This window comes from Symphalangus syndactylus, chromosome 2, assembly GCF_028878055.3.
Source record: "Symphalangus syndactylus isolate Jambi chromosome 2, NHGRI_mSymSyn1-v2.1_pri, whole genome shotgun sequence".
In the NCBI taxonomy this organism is placed as follows: domain Eukaryota; kingdom Metazoa; phylum Chordata; class Mammalia; order Primates; family Hylobatidae; genus Symphalangus; species Symphalangus syndactylus.
Genome location: NC_072424.2, coordinates 64,785,899 through 64,806,255, shown reverse-complemented (window position 1 = coordinate 64,806,255; position 20,357 = coordinate 64,785,899). Strand labels below are relative to the sequence as shown.

The 20,357-nt window shown below is 41.6% G+C and overlaps 2 protein-coding genes across 2 annotated transcripts in view; both read right to left on the bottom strand.

Moving 5' to 3' along the window:
• Window positions 1-559: 559 nt before the first annotated feature.
• Window positions 560-3,283, bottom strand: LOC129470270 (plakophilin-2-like). Its single transcript, XM_055257919.2, is given in 4 exon segments — window positions 560-1,162; window positions 1,165-2,811; window positions 2,814-3,006; window positions 3,008-3,283. Coding segments are annotated over 4 exon segments (2,508 nt in total). The 5' UTR covers window positions 3,215-3,283; the 3' UTR covers window positions 560-701.
• Window positions 3,284-13,616: 10,333 nt separating this feature from the next.
• The window catches only part of HTR1E (5-hydroxytryptamine receptor 1E), a 76,006-nt gene continuing 69,265 nt past the window's right edge, over window positions 13,617-20,357 (bottom strand). Inside the window, exon 2 of the mRNA XM_055258093.2 lies at window positions 13,617-18,538. Within this exon, the coding sequence (XP_055114068.1) occupies window positions 17,256-18,353 (1,098 nt within the window). The 5' untranslated portion in view covers window positions 18,354-18,538 and the 3' untranslated portion in view covers window positions 13,617-17,255. The remainder of the gene's footprint in view (window positions 18,539-20,357) is intronic.

Sequence of the window (20,357 nt, the reverse complement as noted above, 5' to 3'; positions counted from 1 at the left end):
TTTTAGTTAAGTTCACTTGGGTCTTAAAGTTATCTGACTGGTTAGGGCATTTACTCATATTTTTGTGTTGCCTGCACTTCTCAATAGACCATTCTTTTTTTTTTTTTTTTTTAAATTTCTTAAGTTTATTTAAAAATCAGAGAAAAAAAACCTGAGGGGATAAAAACAAGCACAAAGTAAAGAAAGAAACCAATAATTTTGCCATTATACTTTCTCCTGGATAACTGCAGATATTTCTTGTCATTTCCATTCTGTTTCAACACTGCCGAACAATACACTGGTGGCCCAATGGCAAAGCAATGTGCACAGGAGTGACAAAACATGGGAATCGGAAAAGGAATATAAATGTAAATCAAACTTTTAAATCCCAGTAATGCAACAGCTTCTTTCCTTATTTATTGGATTAATGTCCCTTCCACATGAACTCACATTTTGGTTCCAGGAGGCCATGCACCATAAGCCCTAATAACAAAGACCACTATTTGTAGTGCCTGTGGCCAGTATCTACTGGTGGCAAACTTGCAAAAGTCTTCTGGAAGACTCATACAATTATGTTCTATTTGTTTTCTGGATTCAGGGGACCATGGAAATAGAAAAAGATAGAAACAAGGCATGCTTTTGAGGTTTCTTGGGCTGGGTAGTAGAAAAATAGGTGTTTTCCTTTGGGGATTTTTGCAGCTGAGAATACTTTGTCATTTTCCTCAGTCTTTAAGGGAGTGGTAGGCTTTGGCTGTCCGGCTGTTGACAAAATCTGTCTTCTTAAACTGAGCCTTCTTGCAGGCATGATGCAGTTCCGTGTGTGCCCACAGAGAATACAGGAGGACGGAAGCAGCTTTACTTGCTTTGTTGGAGACAGAGGCATCGCCTGCACTAATGGCCATAATTTTCTGGATGCCCCCTGTGTTTAGAAGGTCCCGTGCATTCTGGTAACTGTTTTGGATTACGTTGTTCAATGTGTAACAGGCAGAGGCTGTAGTTTCAATGAGAAGGTCAGTACTTGGGACTGTGTCAGGAATGATGGAAACCAAATCAGGGAGAGTTTCTTTGGCAATTTCATTCTGCAGAGAAAGATTCCGGGACAGATTCCTCAGCAGCGAGATGGCTGTCTTTTTCACACTTGGGTCACTGACATGCAGCATCTTTCGGGTGTGCTGCAGGCCTTTTCCTTCTGGACAACTGTCTGAGCCACTGATGTCGGCATTGGTCCACTTCCGGCCGTGAGGTTCTGCAGAGCTCCTAAGGATGCTTCCTGTGTGTAGTTGCGGACACTCTTGGCGATCAAGGACAGATACATCCTTATCACGATGGAGTGCCACAGCCACTCCACGCCCTTGGAGTTGCTCTTTTCCTCCGGCATCGGCATGTCCTGGTATTGCTCTTTTACTTTCCTGCTTCGACTGCCAAAACATCCAATACTTTTGTTGTTGTCAGTCTGGATATTCCGGTTTTGAATATAGATATTCTGGGAATATTTCTCCGGGAGCTCTGCCTCCAGCTGGTAGGAGAGGTTATGAAGAATGCACACACAATTCTCCGTGGCCTTGTCATCTGGCTGGTAATCTGCAACGGTTCCTCTGACATAATGGACCAGTGAGTCAATGAGCCCGTCACATCTTCTCATTGCTTTTCTTCCATCAGGGCCAGCAGAACTCATGTTTCTTAGGCATCCAGTGACGTTGTAGAATATGTCAAAATCGAGCAAACCATTTGCTTTTGGGTAGTCTCCTTCAGGCCACCCAGAAAAGGGGATGATGATATTCTCTGTCGGCGTAAGCAATGCTTCTGTTATCATGAGATTCTTTAGTTTGTCATTAGATGACAAATTCCACAGCAAACCTGTTATTTGTTTTTTAGTCTCCAAGTCTCTGGTTTGCTTCAGCACCTGGAGCAGCCGAGGTACCCCATTTAGTTCAGCCACCTCCAATTTGTTGTCATTGTCTTCAAATAGTAAGTTTCTCAAGGCCCCACACACAGCTGGCTGAACGTCTTCATTCTGAACTTTTAGGAGCTGCAGAAGCTTGGGGATGCCACGAAGCTGGTTAACCCTCTTCCGAGCTTCAGATTTCTGGAAGCACTCGGGCTGTATGAAAGTGGCTGCAGCAGAAATCCTGGACGGCGGCATGCGGTCTGCGTTGAGCATACTCACTGCTCGCTCCAGAGTCATCTCCATGTATGCATTCCCCAGCTGGGAGTCAGTGAAAGTGCTTCTCTCGGTGAGCAGATTCCCACTTCCCCCTGCCGCCGCCTGGCCGACGGTCAAGTGCGCTCTCCTCCCACTGGAATCCACGGCGACACTGGGCCCAGCTTCCCTCAGCGTGCGGGTGCTGTGGAAGGAGCTCTGATGCCAGGAGGACCTGGAAGTCCTGTTCTGAGTGACAGGCTGCAGGGGCACCAGCAGCCTGACCTGCCCGACGGTGAGCCCTGCCGTCAGGTAGTTCTCTTTCTCCAAGAGGTTGCCCATGCTGCGGCTGGTCCCTGGCCTGGGGTACATGAGCAGGGCCGGGTTGGCAGGGATGCTGTCAAAAACGGTGTCGCTAACAGAGCCATGCTGGTACTGTCTGTGGTATGTGTCAAAGTGGCGCTGCCTGCTTGTGGTGCCAGCACGGCTGACCCCCACGATCTCGGAACGAGCATATCTCGGTGGCACTAGGAGGGCAGCCCGCCTGCTGTCTTGGTGGTGCAGGGTGTGCCCAGCCTGGCTTCTCTGGCTGTGTTGGTAATCGCTGTGTGTGTAGTGAGCCCTCTTCGGGCTGCTGTCAGGAGAAGTCGCCAGTCTCCTCAGAGGATGCTTCAAGGACCTTTCTTCCACGACTTCTGGGAGCTGTATTGTGCTGTTCCTCTTCCCCAGCGACCTTCATAAGTGGCAGATGTGCCAGCCTGTAGCATGTCATAGGTTTTAGGAACAGGGGAACGGCCTCCAACAAAATCATTTTCAACCAAGTGTAGGTTGTAGACATACTCAGGAACACTGCTGGTTCGGTGAAGATTTCCGTTGCCCACGGAGCTGGCGGCCCTTCCGGGCGAGGGTCTGCTGCACCTGCTCCTGGATCCGCAGGCTCTTGACGGTCTGGCCGCCGCGGCCGCTGCTCCCCGCCAGCTTCAGCTTGGCCTCGGAGGGCAGCGCCAGGCTGGAGCTGTCCTGTTGTCCCAGGATCTGCTGGCCCAGGACGGTCCGGATGTAGCCGTACTCAGCTGGGGCGCCGGGGGCTGCCATGGGGCCGGTGGGGGTGACCGAGCCGCTCGCCTGCCTCTGGACTCGCGGGCGAAACCGCCGCGGAGCTGGGGACGCTGGCGCGAGCCCCGCCCCGCTGGGGTCCGGCCCCGCCCCTGGCCCTCCCGCCGCGCCGGTAAGAGGCCCGGGCCAGGGGGAGCTCGGCCTCGTGTGCCGGACGCCCGGTCTTCCCTGAGGAGGGGGCCAGACCATTCTTATAGAGTCTGATGCAATCGGAAAATTTAAAAATAAGAACAAAATTCACTTAATAATTATTATATTTCGTAAATTAAATATTAAGTGAAACTGGTTTACCCAGTAATGATTTGAAAATTTACCCAGTAATGATTTGTTTTGGGTTTATATTATTGGCTTAATGTTTTTGATGCATTTTAGTATTTTGTGTAGCCCTTTATTTACTTATTTTATTCCCCAAGTCAGCCTTCCTAGTGTTCAGGCGTATTATGAAGCAGATTAGAAGGTCATGCAGAAAGAATTCATATTGTACACTGGATGATAATGTTATGGCCAGTAGAGGGCATCAAGGAATTGTCATAAGTACATGCTTTGATTAAAAAATACTTGCATTTTAATTGCCAAAGCATCTGTTCTAAAATAATTCCAAGATGTAAATGTACATTTAAAGCATCATGTTTACATTACTGAGTGATAATTTGGTCCCAATCAGTATAGATACACCTTAATTATACATTTTAAATAAGAGTGGATCTTATTTATATCAAAATGGTAATTGCTGAATTTTGACAGTCAGGAAAAATATAAAGGGTGAAATTTCAAAATAAATAGTATGATTTTGGCTTCTGAAATACTGTTTGTATGTATAGCCCCTTGGTGCCTCTGTTTCCTCATCTCATAAATGTGGGAATTGAATATACACTCTCCAAGGTCTAGTTTCAGTATAATATGACAATAATTTTTTATTTGTTTTTCTGGGAACACCACTGAAAACATTAGGATTTAGATGCATCGTGTATCAAACACTGGAGGGCTCTGAGATCAAATCAGAACTTGGATTAAAAGTGCTGGGCAGTTTCCGGATAGACATCAAATGTCTGACTTCTTAGCATTATTTATCAAATTAGAATCCTTTTAATATCATTGCATTATCTTACACAATTTTAAAGATTTTCTGACTTTAATTCCCATCCCCTTCAATCTCTTTTTCTGTCTTTCTATTTTACTCTTTGGCTTTATAGTTAACGAAAGCACTTTTTGAGTATTATATTATTTAACTCTCACAACAATTGGGAAGTATTTTTACCCGTATTTTATAGATGAAGAAACTTTCCTGATACCATTCAGCTAATAATTTTGGAATTGAAATTTAAACATAGGTTGTCTTACAGCATATTCAGTATTCTTTTCAGTCTACCAGAGTAAGTCTCAAGTTAATTTCAAATATATTACTTGAGAGAAGTAACCTAGTAAACTATGATTATTATTGCATATATTTTCAAGAATCATAAGAGTTAGTGGTGGAATTAACTGTTCTGATTTCTCATTAGCAAAAATGCTATGGCTTCCTCTGTATCTCCAACTCTGATTTTATCTTCTGTCTCTGTGTTGGTCTCAGCTTTGGTGCCTTCAAATAGAGAATATGGCCACTGGCAGCTCTGGGCTCCCATTTTAATAATTCTTAGGCACCATCCATAATCCCAGGAAAGGACCCGGATTGACCAGACCTTGGTCCCGTGCCCACTCCTTGCTGGGAGTGGCATTCTGTGATGGAAAGCCTCCTTGGAGCCATATGAAATGGGGATGGGGGGAAATTTCCTAAGCTGTTGTCGGAGCTGTTTCCAAAGGAAGAAAATGTTTTCTGAGCATGGGCTATTGGTCCAGGGTAGGTGTTACAGAGGTCTGTGGGCAGCTGGGAGCAACAGGAGGACCCTGGTGTCTGATGGTTATCAGAAGAGTAAGGAGCACAGAAAACAAATTTCACCTATTTAATTCCTTTACTGGCATCCAGTCCTGGCTGAATGCAAGCAAGAACAAGTGTAGGAAAGGCCCAAAGAGTATAACAGTGTTAAGGGTTGAACTTCAGAAATACCTTGTAAGGTAGTTTTTGATTGTCAATGTAACAAGAGCCAAAGAAAGCAAAACTATGATTCCTGGCTTTTCTTGATAGTGTAGGGCCCATCCTCAAAATGAGGAGGTGTGATGTGCCTCCTCACCTGGGATGACTCTCTGTATTGAGGCTTTTATCAGGACACACAGGCCTGAGAATTCTAGCTTCCTGAAGGGCAACAAGGCGTAAAGCTCACAGAATATATTCAGGTGGAACTCTGGAAGCTAGGTGAGCCATTTTTCAGATTCTGACTTAGGTGCACATTTAAATATCTTGTGTTAATGGTATAGACCCACATCCTGAAATTTAAGCACACATTTTAGATTATATTGTATTAAATGCAAAGTAAAGAACATTTTGTTGGGAAAGGGTCTTTTATTGATGTTTCTTTATTGCTTGTTTTATGTTTTTGTGTCTTGCTGTGGCAGCTGTTAGGACTCTGGATTTGCAGTATCCTGTAATTCAGGTGTGACAGAGGATAATGAAATAAACAGGAGCAGATTCCTCTCTTTCCCATTTCCTTTCCGCTTCTCTTGGCCTTTTAGTTGCTTTAAAAGACAAGGTAGATTGTCTCAGGATCCCAGTCAGCTAAATTCTCCTAGCTCATGTACTCTGTTTAATCTTGCCTGAAAAGGATGTTTAAGGTCCAGAAATTTTATTAGGACAACAAAAGAATTGGTTGAAAACATATGAACCCATAGGATGAAAGACATTTATAAAATATTTAATTTGAAGCATAAATGCACATAGCAAATTATTTAAACAGTATTATTATAACTTAATTTTGGGTCAGGTATTAAATGCTAATCCCTCTGCACTGGGCTGTGGGCAAAATGCGTGATGCAATGAGAACTCTGTCCTGGACCTTGTTTTCTACCTTCATGGCTCTGGTTCTACATGTCTGCTTGAGGTCCCAAGTGTGGACACTCATCTCCATTGTCTTTCTGCACCAACTTGCTCAAAGGTCAGTTGGATTTTCTGCTGTAGTTCCATCAGAGTCCTGCAAGTATGCCTGTATTTGCTTGTTCATTCTTTCTCTGTTCTTAATTGCTATTGCTGAAATCATGATATGCAGGAAATGCAGATTTTATTCTCCTGCCAATTTCTCTTCAAATGACTTTGAGCGAGAATGACTAACACTGGGTTATGGGAATCTGTGCCATTCAGTGTGTGGTCCCTAGACTAGAAACATCAACATTACCTGGGGATTTTTAGAAATACACTCTCTCAGGTACTACTCTAGACCATAAAGGAAATACTTCCCTTTACTGCACTTTAACACACTGTATTGAAAATGCTACTTAAATTGTTTCTCACTTTCATTACAGTGAAATCTCAGTCGGGGAAGGAATCTCAATTGTCTAGTTCACCACTAGATATCTAGGACCTAGCATAATTCGTGGCACGTAGTAGGTGCTCAGTAAGTGCTTGTCAAACGATAAATGAATGGATATCTGCTGGTGTGAGGGATGTTTGCTTAACCATGTTGTTAAGTAACCAATGTGTTTAGAAAGACTCAATGAAAGAGTAGTGCTAACAGTGGAGAAAATGAGGTATGTAATTAACACCTCTGATTATGTTGTTATTTCACAGAAAGATTTTCTGCCCAGTTGACTATGATTAAGCAAGGATGGACAATCTGCAAAGTAGAAAAAGAATTCATCCATTTGGCAATAGTGACTTGCTCTGTTCTACTGTATTATCAAATTGTGAGATTTACGTTCTGCTTCTGAAATTACTACATGGTCCTTTTTGCAATCTGAAACTTTGCTCTCTTTCAATGTAAAGAGTTTATCTTCTAGTTAAATCTACTTGTCTTTCATCCTTCAGTTTTATTTCTGAAATCTCTCTAGCATCTCCGCACCTTCCCCCTCCCCTCACTTTCTTCTTCTTCTTTAATATAGACTACCCTTTATTTCTCATTGGCTTTTTCCAACACCTGTTTACCTGGTCTTCATTCTTCCATCTTTTGTCTTTCATTCAAGAATGCTTTCAAAACTGCAGGCCTGATCTTGTTCTCCTTTGGTTAAAAAACCTTGGGTGACTTTCTGCTGTCTGAGGGATAAGATCTGTTGTCCTTAGCAAGGCATTTGAGGCCCTTCATGGACACTCCTCCCTGCCAGCCTCTTCTCCTGCCATTCCTCTTTTTACCCCGTACTCTGGCCGCCACAGGCCACTTTTCATTCCCTGAACACCATTTATATCTCAGCATCTACATGCCTTTGTTCATGCCGTTTATCTGAATAAATTGTCAGCCTAGCAAACTCATATCATGTTCCAGCTTAAAATGTGATTATTCCAGGCTCCTTTTTCCTATGTCTCACAGAAATTTTTATTTAGGCTTCTGTGCTCACATAATGCATTGTACATATCTCTATTATAAAATGTGTCTCACTCTATTGCAATCACTTATTTACTCAGCTTTCTCTTCCAATAGACCATATGTTCCTTAAGGGCTGGGGCTATGCCTATTGACAACACAATGTGTTGCAAAGCTTTACACACAGAGTTAACAAATGTTTGTTGATTGAACTTTATCTTCAAATTATTCTCTAGTAGACTGAATCCTCTCCTCCCTCCACTGGATTTTAGTAATTTTTCTTGGTTATTTCTTTTCAGAAAAGACTTCCCTAACTAGAAATATGTCCGTTTTATTTGCTGGAGTATATTCAGATCTGTAACATATAGATCTATAGCATATAACATCTATTTATAAGATAAGAGGAGGTGATTCTGTCCCCTAGGATGGCTGTGACTGGGCTAAGCCTGGCTGAGCACATGGTGGTGGTTAATATCATGACTGTGCTCTCCAAATCCCTTGAAAAACCCAGAGAGGATGCTAATGGGGCTGGTGAAGCCTGGTCCACAAACGTTGTTCAGATCCTGTAAGTACTTTCATCTCTCTGCCCACTACCCCTCCCATCCTTCCTTCACTACTCTTTCTCACTCTCAAGGCCAAAACTTAGGAAAAGTCAGTTGTTCCTTACATCACTTCATCCTAGGAACCAAAGCAAAAACAACAAAAAAAGGAAAGCAGCAACAACAAATAATAATAAATAGAATTGAAATACAGGTAGTAAAAAGTAAATGGAGGAATTGATTTCATGGAGGGAACTGAAGTATATCAGGCAGTAACAGAAACTCTGTACATTTCCACAATGGAAAGATCAATAGAAATGAAAATCATGACTTGAATCTGGCCCAATTGCACTTATTGTTCTGGTTTATTGTAACGGTAACTGTTGCAATAAGAGTAAAAGGAATCTCTGGACTACTCTTACAGCTAAACCTCAAGGATCTGGGAATAGTTTGAGACCTGGAAGGCTGTTTGGTGTTGGAAGAGGCATCTCTAGGGGATAAGCGAAATTGTTAGTTTCTCAGCAGCAGGAATTAACTGAGTTCATTCTTGTCCTGTGCGTTGAATGTGAGTAAGCTGGGGTTTTATTCAGCCTCTGTTTGCTTATCTTTCTCCTTCTGATCCATTGATAGTGGTATGTCCTTTGTATATTTTTAGTTCAAATTCTTGAGAGAGTAAGAATGTCACCATCTCAACGAATCACCTTGTGTTTAGGGGAAGCCTTTTGTATCAGACCAAGTCCTAGCACATGGCCATCCTTGGGCCAGGTGCTCAACTCCCCGCAACCAATCATCTGCAGGCAGAGAATAAGGGTGGGGGCAGGAGGTGTCACATAGTGCTACATGGTGCTTTGTGCTTAAGAAACCACCTAAGGTTGCTTTTCTCGTGGAAGCTGTACCTGATTATCCATTTAGAAGAAGTTTGTGGGCAGGGCAGGCATTCTATGGCAAGATCTTTTCAATATAGAAAACATTTTGGAGACTCTGATTATGATTTATCTTCAGCATGATTATTGAGGCTGTTATCTCATATTCTCCTATTATAGTTTGTATAGCATCCAACAATCATACATAGAATAATGTGTACATAGTACATCTGATATTATGCTTCGATATTACATTCCTAATTGCACTCTCCTAACCATTTAGCCGATGACACTTGCCTGTATCAAACTGATCTTTGCTTTCCTTACTGAGGTTGAGGATACTGTTTTTGCTTCTGTGTGTGTGTGTGTGTGTGTGTGCAATTCGAATGGGACGTCAGGTCTTAGTTTTTATTAGTAAAAAAGTAATAAATGAGAAGGAATCAGGTAAAGCTATCAGGTAAAAACCTGCATGCTGCCTCAACATTTTTGTAGTATTTGTCAAAACAATTTACATTTTGAGTATTATTGTTGTTCTCTATAAAACACTTCTCCCACCCTCCAAAGTACAAGAAGAAAGGATGGCTAAATGTTCAGCTTGCAGCCTCAGCTTTTTCATATGACTACTTCACACCTCTGAATGCATATTTCATTAGCATCTTTCTTACTAACTTACCTAAATACTTTTGCTAGATTGCCAAATTGTTGTCCTTTGTTATCCAACTTCCAGCTCAGGCTTGATTTCTTAACTGAGCAACTGATTTATTCATTTGCCAATCTCTTATTGGGTGTTTGCGAACTGGAAACACTTGAGGTTACCGGTCTGCTTATTATTAGACTGCATACAAGTCTAAATTTTTCTCAGTAATCTGTCTCCAACATCTTTCTTTTGGATGTCTTCATATATTAGCTTTCTTGAGTCTTTACTTGATGTACGATTGTTGGATACTAGACAAATTGGAAAAATATGATAGCCCACATGACCTTATTTCTTGTATCCAAAAATACAGGAATATGTATTCCTGCTTATAGATATTCTTTATATATTTTCTTTGAACAACCATCCCTTCTCTATTCTCCAGAGTTTCCAGTATCATTTTCATTTTCCCCAAGATTCGTATGTGCAAAATGTTCTCCTATGCCTCCTTTCCCTCCCACCCCCTTATAATTCTCTCTAAAATACCATTTTATACAGAAAATAAATATAATCAGCTTTCTACAAATCTGTTCTTAATATCTGGGTCTCATGGTTTTCCACTGGGATCATCTGCTGCCCCACCCCCACTTTTTTTTTCTCCTTACAGAGATCCCAGCGCCTAGTATGATGCTAAAGTCATAGCATGGGCTAAATTAACATTTTTAACAACAAACGACAATTGATATTATTAATATATTCTAACCTCTGCTCTTTCCGTTGCTGTGTTCTGTCTTGCTTCATATTATTGCTTTTATTCCTATTTTTCTTTTTCAATTAAAAAATTTCACAATGTACTTAAACTTATAGCAGGTGCTCAATGTGTTTCGATTACCTAAAATTCTGCTGATGCCATCTGTCAGCCCCTCCCTTTGCTGTTTCTTTCGTATCATTATTATTGTCCTGGATACTCCCTTTCCTTTAAAAAATTTTTAAGTATTTGACAATTCCACTTCCATATGAGAAGGTGCCCTCCTTACCCATTACATAGTTCTCCTTCTAAATTTATTTATTTCCTTCCTTCCTTCCTTGCTTCCTCCCTCCCCCCTCCCTCCCCCACTTCCTTCCTTCCTTTCTTCTTTCCTTCCTCCTCCCCCTCCCTCCCCACTTCCTTCCTTCCTTCCTTCCCTTTTTTTTTCTTTGGCAGAGTCTCACTCCTTCACCCAGACTAGAGTGCAGTGGTGCAATCTCGGATCACTGCAACCTCTGCCTCTCAGGTTCAAGTGGTTCTCCTGCCTCAGCCTCCTGCATAGCTGGGAGTACAGGTGTGCGCCACCAAAACTGGCTAATTTTTGTATTTTTAGTAGAGATGAGGTTTCCCCGTGTTGGCCAAGCTGGTCTTGAACTCCTGTTTTTGGGTGATCTGCCCGCCTTGGCCTCCCAAAGTGCTGGGATTATAGGTGTGAGCCACTGAGCCTAGCCTCCTTCTAAATTTCTTGAAATCTATAATCAGTGTATCCTTTCCAATTAAGTTCATCCAATATATATATATTATATAAATTACATGCCACCATGCTCTGTGCTAGGTGCTTCCAGGCAGCCAAAAGATGACTTTACTGAAGGAATTTCCCCTCAGAGTGATCCCTATTTATTCTGAAGAAAATAATTTAAAACTATTTTTGTGGTAAGGTTGAAACCCACTGTATATTCTCCAGGGTGTGGTCCTAGAGGATCCCTCTACGGGTACATTGGATATTCTTGAAACCCTAAAATTATCCCCTATGTCCTTGGATAATTTTAGGGTTGGATGTCCTTGGATAATTTTAGGGTCCCAGGAATATCCAGTTTCTCCTTCCTACCATTTGAAATGTCTCCTTCTCTTATGGACCAGTGCCTGAGATTCCACCTCAACACCGTTACTTGAGGACACATGAAGTGGATAACATTCGTGCTTTCTCTCCAATTTAAGAGAAGCTCTCCAATATATAAACTAGTTAAGGTCTGAAGGTTGTCCATCAATCCTTTTTAATTCCAAATCTGAGGTGGCTTAGGTGAGACTATGCTTATAGTCTTTGTAAGGTTTTCCATCAAATAAGGATGTGAGTCAATCCTCTGAAGCATTAATACCATGCACGCACTCCTCCTTGCTGATAGGCATTTTATTGGGCCCCTTTCTTAGTTACTTCTGCCAGTGTCATGGGAAACTCTTTAATCATTGTGGTGTTTTCATTTGCTGGCTTGACCCTCACTTTAATGTTGAGTAAATTCAAATTGGCTTTGAAACTTTGAAACCTTTCATGGCTCTTAATTAAATTTTGTAAGCAACATTCACCATGCTTCACCTTTAAGTTCTCAAAAAACTCCTAGTCAACTTCTAAATTAACATTAGACTTCTGAGCATCCCACATTGATGCTGATACTCCTGAATTTCTCAGCAGGTGGTGATATTGGTATTTTGGGTGGGACAATCCTTTACTGAGTTGGACTGATTTATCTACTGCAGGGTTTAGACTTACTGAATGCTACCACAAAAATGCCATTACTATTCTCTATGGAGACAACTGAAATGTCTACACACATTCCCAAACTCCCTTTAAAACTACTGTGTGGTGCTCAGACACTTTTATATCTCTAACCACTTTTCCTTCTTTTCTCCTTAATTATAGTCCATACTTTAGGCACAGAGGTCTTCACCTGTTACGTGTGGTAGTCCTTGAAAACTGAGCAAGATGTGATCCCATTCTCATATACGATGGTTGTCATTTTCTCAGCACTTTTACTTAAAAAATTATCTTTATTTGTATTCTTGTCATAGTCGTATGCTTCTTTTCACTAATTTTTCGAATGCTATCACTGCTTTTGCAAATGCTGTGCATAATGGAGTTAAAAGTTGTGTGCAGAAGACCTTAAAAACTAAGCAAAGGCAACACACACACATTAGTAGACCAAGACCAGTGTGATGGTTGAAACTAAAATGCGTTGTGCTGGAAGCCAGTGCAATTGCTGGATCTTGTTTGGGAACTTACCTCATACGTAATTATCAGAGTTTGAAAACTGAAGTCCAAAAGTATAGGAGGCTTGTAGCGTTACCCAAAGTAGACCATGGTAGCAATGCTGATGGGGGTTCTCACTGCCACCTGTTGTAACTAAAGGACCTGTCAGCTCTACCAGAGAGTGACTTATATTCAAGAATTCTTTCACCAAGAATAGAAAGCTAAGAAGTCCTAATTTCTAATGGAGGCAATCAAAATGCCATCCCTAGGGTTTACTTTTAGCATACTAATGTTTGCATGAGAAACACTGATTTTATTAAAAGGTAGTATTACTTCATTCAAGTTTTAGTTTAAAGGGGACAATAGTAGTCAATGGCAGCTGGCACTATTGGCTCAATAAGCAAAGCAAACAATAGATTATTTTTCAACAGGTTTGGTTTATACCAGGAAATATATGCAACTTCTTTGCTAAGGGCAGAGGCAGCTGTGAGATAAATGTATTTAATTAGGACTTACCTAGTAATTAGGAAATGAGTTAATGAAAATAAGCAAGTAAAAATTATTATGTATCTGCTTTTTGCTTTTTATTTACTTAGACTCTTAAAACTTTAAAACTCTTATAATTGCCAAGAATTTTCAAAGATAATATCTGGAGGATGATGGGAAAGCAGTGTGAGTGGCTCATATACTTTCTAGATATTGTACTCATAATAAATACTGAATTTTGAGCATAGGCACAATTTTGGTAAAATCACCTGTAATTTAGATGCCAACATCCTTGTACATAGATCACCCCTAGCTGGGCAGCCATGTGACTTTCCCAGTAATATTTGTGTTGCTCATACAGAAACCAATATCCGCTTGTGACAGAGATTATTCTTTGTCCCCTTATATCGAATCTCTCCTTTTTCCTTTCTCTCTTTTGAGAACAGCTTATCTGGAATCCTAATTAATAAAGAATATTCACTTATATTCAATGAAAACTTTATTTTCTTTCCATATATAAGTTTTTCCCAGAATTTTTCGAAACAAACCTGGAATGTCAGGGTAAGATTTGGAAAAAAAAAAGGTCAGTATTGCACCATGGATTTTGGAAGTTTTGTTTTCTCACTGAGAAAAGATGACATATTTATATTTTCTCCTCCAGGGACTTAATTCCATTCATATTAACAGACATTGAGTGCCGACTGTGTGTAAAACACTGTTCAAGTCCCTAGAGATACAGAGAGGAAACAGACACAGTCCCTGCCCTCAAGGAGCTCACAGTCTACTAGGGAAGACAGCACAAATACACAAACAAATGCACTCGAATATAGGATGCATATAATATTAGAGATACAATTGAAGTTATATGGGAGCATAGAGTGGGAAAGAGGACTTCCATAGGGACAGGGAAGGAAGAAGTTATCTCAGGAAGACTTTTTAGAAGAGATTGCATTTGAGCTGCATATGAAGAATTGGTGGAAGAAAGATGTGAAGCCATGGAGGTCAGGTTTCTAAAGCAATGGGATCAAATGTGCTTTCTAAAGGGGAGTTTAGAAAGCACAGGTAATACTCACATTTTTCTGGAGCATGAAGTAGGTGAAAAGAAGTGGTGAGATATAACTCTGCAAAGATAGTTTGGGGCCACAATGTAAGAGGCCTTGAATGCTATACTATGGACTATTAATTTGTTTTATATTGATAGGGAAAGAGTAAAGGATTTTGAAAAATGCAATTAAAAATCTACTGTATGCTCTAAAATAGTGACTCAAACTTTAGCTTGTATCAGAATCTCCTGGAGGTCTTCTTAAAACAGAGATTAATGGGCTCCACTCTTAATTTTTGATTCAGTAGGTCTTGAATGGGGCCCTTGACTTTGCATTTCTAACAAGTTCTCAGGTGCTGCTAATGCTGCTAGTCTGGAGATGCCTCAGTGAGAAACTCACACTGGGAGATGTGTGGGGGCCGAGTTGCAGGTGGGAGAATCCAGAGGCAGGTGGATCCAATAACATTTGATCTAGGGGAGAGGACCAACTTATGGGAGAGCAAGGTGGCATAAACACATGTTTCTGTAGAGGTAAATAGACAAGACTTCAGGACTATCTGGATGTTGGAGACCTGAGGCAAAGAGAAAGAATTACATTCATCTAATAGGAATGATAAAAAGCATGGTAATTCTGTTATCTGAGACTGAGAAGGTAGAAAGAGAAGGCTTGAGTGTGGAGAAATTATCTTGAGTTCAGTATAGAAAGGCTGTGTTTGAGATACTAAAGAAATATTCATAGGGAGAGGCTCACCAGATGTAACTCATGGGTCTGCAGTTTGAGAAAGAGAAAGATCAGGACTGAAGTCACAAATTTGGAAGCCACAGGCATGAAACTGATTGTTGAAATGGCCAAAGTTGGGATGGAATATGGAGATATAGGAGATGATTGCTGAGGACAAAACCTCAGGAGGAAGGAAAGGAGACAAAGAATAGATGAGGAGGTAGTTGGAGAACCAGGAGAGCAAAATATCCTGGAAGGTATGGGCTTAAACGTGAAAGGGATGGTTAGCTGTTGTAACTGATGAGAAAATGACAGGTAGAGATGCAGAGAACGGCTACGGGCAAGTCTCCAATGACCTTTGGGAGATAAGTTTGGGTAGAACTAGGGCATACTCAGATGGAAAAGGATAGAAAAGTCAGTGGAAGGTGAGAAGTGGAGGCAGAATGAGTGGATTAATGATTGGAGAAACCCAGGTGAGAGAGTTAAGGGAGAGATGAAGTAGGAGCTTGATGGGGAAGTAGGGCCAGAGGAAGTTGATTTTTGTGTCCAGGGGACTTGAGCAAAGTAATAGGTGAGATTAAAGAGGAGTGAGGAGGAAAAGTGTTGGGATGGGGAGGGAGAAAGGAAGTTGCAGAGGGAGGTTGGGTGTAAGAAGCAAGATTCTAGAAAGGTTGAGAGGGGATGGATTGAAGAACTAAAAACATGGAGGTGGAAAGGAGGCAAATCAATGTCTTCTCCCTACAAAGAAGAGTGAAGAGATGGGGAGAGGCTGTAGATGACAGACTAGGAGCAGAGATTGAGAACGGTCACCTACTTAGGAGTATGCAAGAATGTACAAACTTTCAGTCCTCCTGCCATCACTCTTGATTTTGTAATGGTGTACTCCTCCATGTGACTGGAGCAATCACTCCTTCTCAGGCCACACCCAGGGCCTCAGGTCCCACCTGCAGCCTCCTGGCCCCAGGGTACAGTCTGGCATGGAAGCCACAGGGATTCTAGGAGACGCAATTTCATTCTCATATCCTGATGAGTGGCCTTTGGTGTAAACATAGATTTTCAACTTTTACTTTTTTCCCCCAAGAGCACAACTGGTAATTTTTTTTTTTTTTTTTGAGACAGAGTCTCACTCTGTTGCCCAGGCTGGAGTGCAGTGGCATGATCTCTTCTCACTGCAACCTCTGCCTCCCAGGTTCAAGTCATTCTCCTGCCTCAGCCTCCTGAGTAGCTGGGATTACAGGCACGTGCCACCATGCCTGGCTAATTTTTGCATTTTTAGCAGAGATGCGCTTCACCATGTTGGCCAGGTTGGTCTCGAACTCCTGACCTCAGGTGATGCACCTGCCTTGGCCTCCTGAAGTACTGGGATTACAGGCATGAGCCACCATGCCCGGCTGCGACTGGTAATTTAATGAGTAATATTCTCCAATGAAGTTCTTCAGATAATATATTCTGTCATTTGATCACTGCACCTCATTAAGCTTCTTAAAAAGTTTCCCAAATTTGACATGTACTCCCACCTTTGTCCTGCTACAGTGAAAGTGTATATGGGAGGCTTAGCTGGGATAGATTTTAGAATTGGAGGAGGCCCAATGTGTCTATCGGGTAATATTGCAACACACTGACCAAAGTAGATTTAGATGACTTCTTATTTGATTTATGTTTTATATTCATAGTAAAAGACATAGAAAAGTGCCAGTGCATTTATTCCAGGTATTTCCATTTTAGAAAACGAGGAAGTTTATTTAATCATGAACTAAAAAGGACAAGCCAGCTGTACTATTTTTACCTGAAATGAATAGGCTATGTAGTCACAGTGCTACGGCAAACGACTTTAGCTCAGGTCTGCAAGCAGTAGATGACAGCACATCACTTTCTTTTAATTCTTTACGTAGTCATGCAATTCCCACTGGAATATGTATGCAGATAGAGCCATAATCTCAGATTTAATGCCATGGAGGGCCTATCAGGTATTTAATTTATAAGTAATAAGAAATTCTGCAAATAAAGATATTTTTGACATTCTTTAATTGCAGGGTAACTGAAATGGCCAAAAACAAACAAACAAAAAACCCATAAAAAGTATTTACTATTTCACCTTATTATTACTCCTACAAAATTTCTGTTTTTGTGTGACAATGTTTATTTGAAATTATGTATCACAGATAAGACCAGAGGTAGAAAACAGCACGTCAAATAACAATCCTCAAACAAAACAGAACAAAACAAACAAACAAGAAAACAAGACCACACATACTTACAAACTCTCCTGAACCAAGTATGTTTAAGAATTAATAAGTTGCACCCCTTACCCCCATCCACTCATGAGGCTCTGGAAAAAGTCGTGCCTTTTAGCTTTTTACAGTCTAAGTATGCTCTCGGCATCTAATGAGCTTTTTAAAAGCCAGCTTAAAGTCTTCATTAAAACTCGTATAGAGCAGAGGGTTGATCAGAGAATTAACATAACCGAGCCACGTCAGAAAGTCGGCCACTTCCGAGGACACGGTGTAGATGCTCAGACCCACAATCAACTCTTTGATGAAAAATGGCAGCCAGGACAAAATGAATGCACCCAGAATCAGCCCCAGGATGCGTGCTGCCTTCCGTTCCCTGGTGCTAGAGATCTGCTGACGTTCTCCTGGGTGATCTAGATCACTGTGGAAGGGAGGGATCCTGATGGAGGCATGGAACTTTTCAAACTCTGTGGTAGGGTCTGAGGTGGAGAAGTCAGACACACAGAAAGTCTGTGTAAGTTTACAACTTGCAAAAGAATTCTGGCTATCTGTGCTTCTGTTGCTTAAGTGCCGACTTGATCCCCTTTTTTGGTAAAGGCTCTTGGCCGCGTGGTAAATCCGGTAATAGAGAATCAGTATCAAAGTCAAGGGGATATAAAATGCACCCAGCGTGGAGTAAATGGTGTAGATAACATGGTCGTGCTGGATGGTGCACTGACTAGGGGGAGGGCTTAGGCGGCGGTGGCTCCTCCAGAACAGAGGGGGCATGGAGATGAAAATGGAGATGGTCCAGACGGTGAGGATCATCAGCGCGGCCCTCTTGGCCGTCCTCTTCCTGGCGTATTCAATAGCATTGGTGATGGCCCAGTACCTGTCCAGGGCAATGACACAGAGGTGGAGGATGGAGCAGGTGCAGCAGGTCATGTCCACACTCAGCCACACCTCACAGAGGAAGTACCCAAGCTTCCAGTGATCCATGACAATGTACATGATGCTCAGGGGCATGACGAGCACTGCCACCAGGAGGTCTGTCACGGCCAGAGAACAGATTAGGTAGTTGGCAGGCTGGTGGAGCTTCTTGGTGGTGCCAATAGCCATGATCACGGCCAAGTTCAGCAACATGGTGAGGGTGGTGATGACCACCAGAGTCATGCAAATGAGCATCTTCTCAGTGATGGTCTTGGGTCTTACAGCCATGCTGGCTTCTGTGGTACAGTTTGTGATGTTCATGTTTCCCTTGTTTCCGTCTACACTGTGGAGAAGCTGTTGGTTATTTTCCTTTGGCTGAAAACTACGTAGCCTCGAAGGTTTCTCACTTGTGAGGAGGCTATAATTTGTTCAGCTATGTGGTCTCTTGTATTCCATTTTCTGTTGGTAAAGGGAAGGGCCACAGCATTTCTTCTGAGTGAAGGTTCCTGGAAAATATTATGCTATTGGTTAATGAATGAGAAAGCCACACTTTTCCTGGAAAACATGAAAATAGTTTGATATTTATAAATTCTTTATAAATTTTAATTTTCTCTTTCCTGTGGAACTTGAGCTCATCTTTACATTGTTCCTCAAAGGATACTTTTTTACTTCAGGGAAGTTTTCAAACTGTTTTTTTTTTAATTTTACTTTAAGTTCTGGGATACATGTGCAGAACGTGCAGGTTTGTTACATAGGTATACACGTGCCATAGTGGTTTGCTGCACCCAACAACCAATCATCTACGTTAGGTATTTCTCCTAATGCCATCCCTCCCCTAGCCCTCCACCCCCCAACAGGCCCTGGTGTGTCACGTTCCCCGCTCTGTGTCCATGAGTTCTCATTGTTCAACTCCCACTTATGAGTGAGAACATGTGGTGTTTGGTTTTCTGTTCCTGTGTTAGTTTGTTGAGAATGATGGTTTCCAGCTTCATCCATGTCCCTGCAAAGGACATGAACTCATCCTTTTTTATGGCTGCATAGTATTCCATGATGTATATGTGCCACATTTTCTTTATCCAGTCTATCATTGATGGGCATTTGGGTTGGTTCCAAGTCTTTGCTATTATGAATAGTGCTGTAATAAACATACGTGTTCATGTGTCTTTATAGTAGAATAATTTAAAATCCTTTGGGTATATACCCAGTAATAGGATTGCTGAGTCAAATGTTATTTCTGGTTCTAGATCCTTGAGGAATCACCATACTGTCTTCCACAATGGTTGATCTAATTCACACTCCCACCAACAGTGTAAAAGCATTCCTATTTCTTCACATCCTCTCCAGCATCTGTTGCTTCCTTTTTTTTTATTATTATTATTATACTTTAAGTTCTAGGGTACATGTGCACAATGTGCAGGTTTGTTACATATGTATACATGTGCCCTGTTGGTTTGCTGCACCCATTAACTCGTCATTTACATTAGGTATTTCTCCTAATGCTATCCCTCCCCCATCCCCTGACCCCACGACAGGCCTCGGTGTGTGATGTTCCCCGCCCTGTGTCCAAGTGTTCTCATTGTTCAGTTCCCACCTATGAGTGAGAACGTGGTGTTTGGTTTTCTGTCCTTGCGATAGTTTGCTCAGAATGATGACTTTTTAATGATCACCATTCTAACTAGTGTGAAATGGTATCTCATTGTGGTTTTGATTTGCATTTCTCTAATGACAGTGATGATGAGCTTTTTTTCATATGTTTGTTGGCTGCATAAATGTTTTCTTTTGAGAAGTGGCTGTTCGTATCCTTTGGCCACTTTTTGATGGGGTTTTTTTTTTCTTGTAAATTTGTTCAAATCGTTTTTGACAAGAACATCACAATATTTTATTTTATTTTATTTTATTTTTTTTTGAGAAGGAGTCTTGCTCAGTCGTCCAGGCTGGAGTGCAGTGGTGTGATCTCGGCTCACTGCAACCTCCGCCTCCCGGGTTCAAGCAATTCTCCTGCCTCAGCCTCCCAAGTAGCTGAGACTACAGGCGCACGCCACCATGCCCAGCTAATTTTTGTATTTTTAGTAAAGACAGAGTTTCACTGCATCGGCCAGGATGGTCTCGATCTCTTGACCTCGTGATCTGCCCGCCTCGGCCTCCCAAAGTGCTGGGATTATAGGCGTGAGCCCCCGCGCCCGGCCTACAAAATTTTAAATGTACTTTGCCACCCCAATTAATTTCTTATTTATATTTATTCTTTTATACATGTTTATATATAAAAAGGCTTTTTTTACATTTGAAAATATATATTTATATTATGTAACATTAAACATTCTGGGA